The sequence below is a fragment of the Brachionichthys hirsutus genome, chromosome 17, assembly GCF_040956055.1.
Source record: "Brachionichthys hirsutus isolate HB-005 chromosome 17, CSIRO-AGI_Bhir_v1, whole genome shotgun sequence".
In the NCBI taxonomy this organism is placed as follows: domain Eukaryota; kingdom Metazoa; phylum Chordata; class Actinopteri; order Lophiiformes; family Brachionichthyidae; genus Brachionichthys; species Brachionichthys hirsutus.
This window is the reverse complement of record NC_090913.1, coordinates 10,867,406-10,871,201: the sequence shown is the minus strand read 5'-3', so window position 1 is coordinate 10,871,201 and position 3,796 is coordinate 10,867,406. Positions and strand designations below refer to the sequence as shown.

At 53.2% G+C, this 3,796-nt stretch overlaps 1 protein-coding gene across 1 annotated transcript; it reads left to right on the top strand.

The window, feature by feature from the left end:
- tlr3 (toll-like receptor 3) lies at positions 1-2,996 on the top strand. The gene is made up of 4 exons (XM_068750536.1): positions 1-450; positions 524-718; positions 830-2,685; positions 2,765-2,996. Exons 1-4 carry the CDS (start codon positions 1-3, stop codon positions 2,994-2,996), a joined length of 2,733 nt encoding a protein of 910 aa, XP_068606637.1.
- Positions 2,997-3,796: the final 800 nt, after the last annotated feature.

The window sequence follows — 3,796 nt, the reverse complement described above, 5'->3', positions numbered from 1 at the left end:
ATGGGCGGCCCCCGGTCCTTCCTTGTCCCGATCGTCGTGTGTTACCTCATGACGGGACCAAACCATCATGTGACCTGCCAGAAGAAGACTTCCTGCCATGTGCAAGATGGCAGCGCCGACTGCAGCCACCTCAGCCTCAGAGCGGTGCCCCCCGACCTTCCTCGCAACCTCACCAGCCTGGACGCGTCTCACAACAGACTCAACGGGATCCCCCCCGAGTCGCTCGCCTCCTACCCGGGCCTCCGCCACCTTAACGTCGGTTACAACACCATCGCCAAGCTGGAGGCGGGGCTGTGCCAAACGCTGCCTCTGTTGCAGACGCTCAACGTGGAACACAATGAGGTGCTTCTCGTGAAGGCGACGGATCTGAGCCGCTGCACCAAGCTCACCGCGCTGATCTTAGCTAGTAACAGGTTGAGGCTGCAAAAGGATCCCTTCGCTGCGCTACAGGTGATGAATTCAGACGGCAATGAGAGCATGACGTCAGCGTGCAGACGTGACATTCTCTTCCCACAATCCTCAGAGCCTGAAGCTGCTGGACGTTTCCATGAACAGCCTGCAGTCGGCCAGGCTCGGCTCTCGGCCACAGCTGCCCAGCCTGGTGGAACTCAACCTGGCGTTCAACACCTTCGCCGCTTTGAGGAGAGACGACTTCGCGTTCCTTAATCGATCGTCTTCCCTGCGAGTCCTGAACCTGTCATCCGTGTCTCTAAAAACAGTAAGGAAGCCATCTGGAAACGCGGAAATGAAGTAGTTGTCTGCGCTTTGATTTCAGTTGTCTGCTTTGTTTGCCTGTTTTCGGTTCTTGTCTCCTTGTGTTGCGTTGCAGCTGGAGCCGGCCTGCTTTGCGCCGATTGCAGGCCTTCACACGTTGATCATGGATGGGAGCAATATGGGCAGTCTGGGTACTGCTAAACTCTGCTCCGAGCTGTCGGGGACCGGGATCGGCGCCCTGTCTCTTCGGAACGTGAAGCTGGTGACACTCACCAACACGACATTTGCGGGGCTGCAGCAAACGGCGCTCGCCACGCTGGACCTTTCGCACAACGGCATGGGCAAGATTGAGAAAGGCTCGTTCCAGTGGATGTCCAAACTGGAGACATTGGTCTTAGCTGACAACAACATCAAGCATCTCACAAAGGACACATTTCAGGGGTTGAATGGTTTGAAGCAACTCCAGCTGACGAGGGCTCTGGTGAAAAGTCACACGTCCTCCACCCCCATTATTGACGATTTCTCCTTCCAGTCGTTGAGCAACTTGGAATATTTGACATTACAGAGGACTGCAGTGCGGGAAATCACAGGGGACACATTCACAGGCTTGACGAGCCTGAAGGAACTGGACATGAGCTGGAGTAGCTACGCTTCGCTGCGAAACATCACCAACAAGACCTTCGTCTCGCTCGCCGGCTCGCCGCTCCGCAAGCTGGACCTGACGGGAACAGCTGTAAAGCGGATTAACCCGGGATGCTTTTCGATTTTCAGAAACCTCACCACGCTCATTCTAAATTCCAACTTCATCGCCCAAACTCTGACCGGGAGAGAGTTTGAGGGTTTGAGCCGAGTCCAAGAGATCCGCTTGTCTTTTAACTCGCAGAAAATCAATCTCAGCTCCGCCGCATTCCGCAACGTCCCCAATCTGAGCATCCTAACTTTGGGGAAAAGTCTCACGCCCATGGCTTTGAACTTGGACCCCTCCCCGTTCAGGCCTTTGTCCAACCTCTCCATCCTGGATCTCAGCAACAACAACATCGCCAACATTCGACAGAATATGTTGGAGGGGCTCGGGAACCTGAAGGTGCTGAATCTCCAGCACAACAACTTAGCCCGTTTGTGGAAGAGCGCCTCCCAAGGGGGGCCGGTGTTGTTTCTCAAAGGGGCCCCCAACCTGACGACCTTACTGCTGGATTACAACGGACTGGATGAGATCCCTGCCAAGGCTCTGAGCGGCCTGGGGAAGCTCCGCGAGCTGTGGCTGTCCAACAACCTCCTCAATAGTCTGAAGGACTCCGTTTTTGAAGATCTCAACTCGCTGCAAAGTTTTTATTTGCAGAAGAATCTGATCACAACGGTGCGCCCCGGCGTGTTCAAGACCCCCATGGCCAACCTCAGCCTGCTCGTCATGGGCAAAAACCCATTTGACTGCACGTGCGAGAGCATCCTGTGGTTTTTAACTTGGTTGAATGACACAAGTGTGACCACCGTGCCAGGTCTCAGTGAGCAATACGTGTGCAACACCCCGCTGGCGTATTTTAACCACTCCATCACGCGGTTCGACCCCCTCTCATGCAAAGACATGACCCCGTTCCAGGCTCTTTATATCACCAGCAGCACAGCCGTCATCATGTTGAGCGTAGTTGCACTCCTGCTCCGGTTCCACGGGTGGAGGATCCAGTTTTATTGGAACGTACTGATCAATCGAACGTTGGGATTCAGCGACGCCAACTGCGAAGAGGGCAGGGCGTTTGAGTACGATGCGTACGTCATACATGCCGAGGAGGACGGGGGCTGGGTCGAGAGACGGCTGACCCCCCTGGAGAACAACAATTGCCGCTTTTGTTTGGAGGATCGAGACGCGATCCCCGGCATGTCGCAGCTTCAATCCATCGTGGAGAATATTCGGAATTCTCGAAAGATCTTGTTCGTGGTCACCGAGGTGCTGCTCAGGGATCCCTGGTGCCGACGGTAAATAAAGATTCATTCAATGAATGCATCGTGATTTATTCTGCCAGGTTAAAGCCGCTCTGCCCTTCCTCCAATCCAGGTTCACGGCCCATCAGGCACTTCACCAGGTCATCGAGGCCAGCAGGGACTCCGTGGTGCTGGTCTTCCTGCAGGATGTCCACGACTACAGGCTGTCCCGCTCGCTCTTCCTTCGGAGGGGCATGCTGCGTCCATGCTGCGTCCTGGACTGGCCCGTCCACAAGGAGAGGGTGCCGGCCTTTCACCAGAAGCTCCTTATAGCACTTGGCATGACGAATCGTTTGCAGGAATGAACTCGCCCTCTCATTATTATACATTTTGGAGTTTCTTTTCTAAGCTTTTGACATTTTGAGATGTCTGCTGATGACCCGGTCCAGCTTCCCTTCCGGGTCCGAGCCCACATCCTCGCTACAACGATCCCCTAACGGTTCGTTCCTGAGAGATGGAGCTCAGCCGTCCATCTTAGGTCTGCAGCGAGCACCACTTAGTGAGGCTGGAATGAAAGGTCGTCTGGCAAGGTCAGACGGAAACGCAGGCGTGCTTTCAAGGCTTTGGGGGAAAACTCTGCAAGATGAAGGTCGGATAAAGGTGGCAGCCAAACATCTCTGAAAGAAGCCATTACTAGTTTGTAGAAGTCATTATTTTAGAAATACTGAGGCCATCTCTCCAGTGAAAAAGGTCATCGGCAAATATTCTACATGTTCAGGTGACTGTTATGCTTTGAGAAATGTCTGCAGTCTCCACGGGTGGACGCTGCTGCATGATGCAGGCACAGGGTCATGCAGGAGTGCGTCTTATCTTTTGTCCCTTTATCTTTCTTCACCTCTAAATAAATGCTGCCGTCATAAAATGTGTGCATTTTTTCCCTCCCCTTATAGTTCATATTAGAAATTCGTGGTTTATAAATCCTCCAGACGGTCGTCGTCTGTTTTCTTGGCAGGTGCACCTATTGTCCTCCAGCCGATCACATCACTGCAGGCTGTCAGTCCGATCCTCGATTTCGCTTTCTTAAAGCATAAAACACCATTTTCACGTATTTTCTTTGCTCACACTTACCACAAAGTAGGCACACAAAAAACGAAAAGCTAATTCT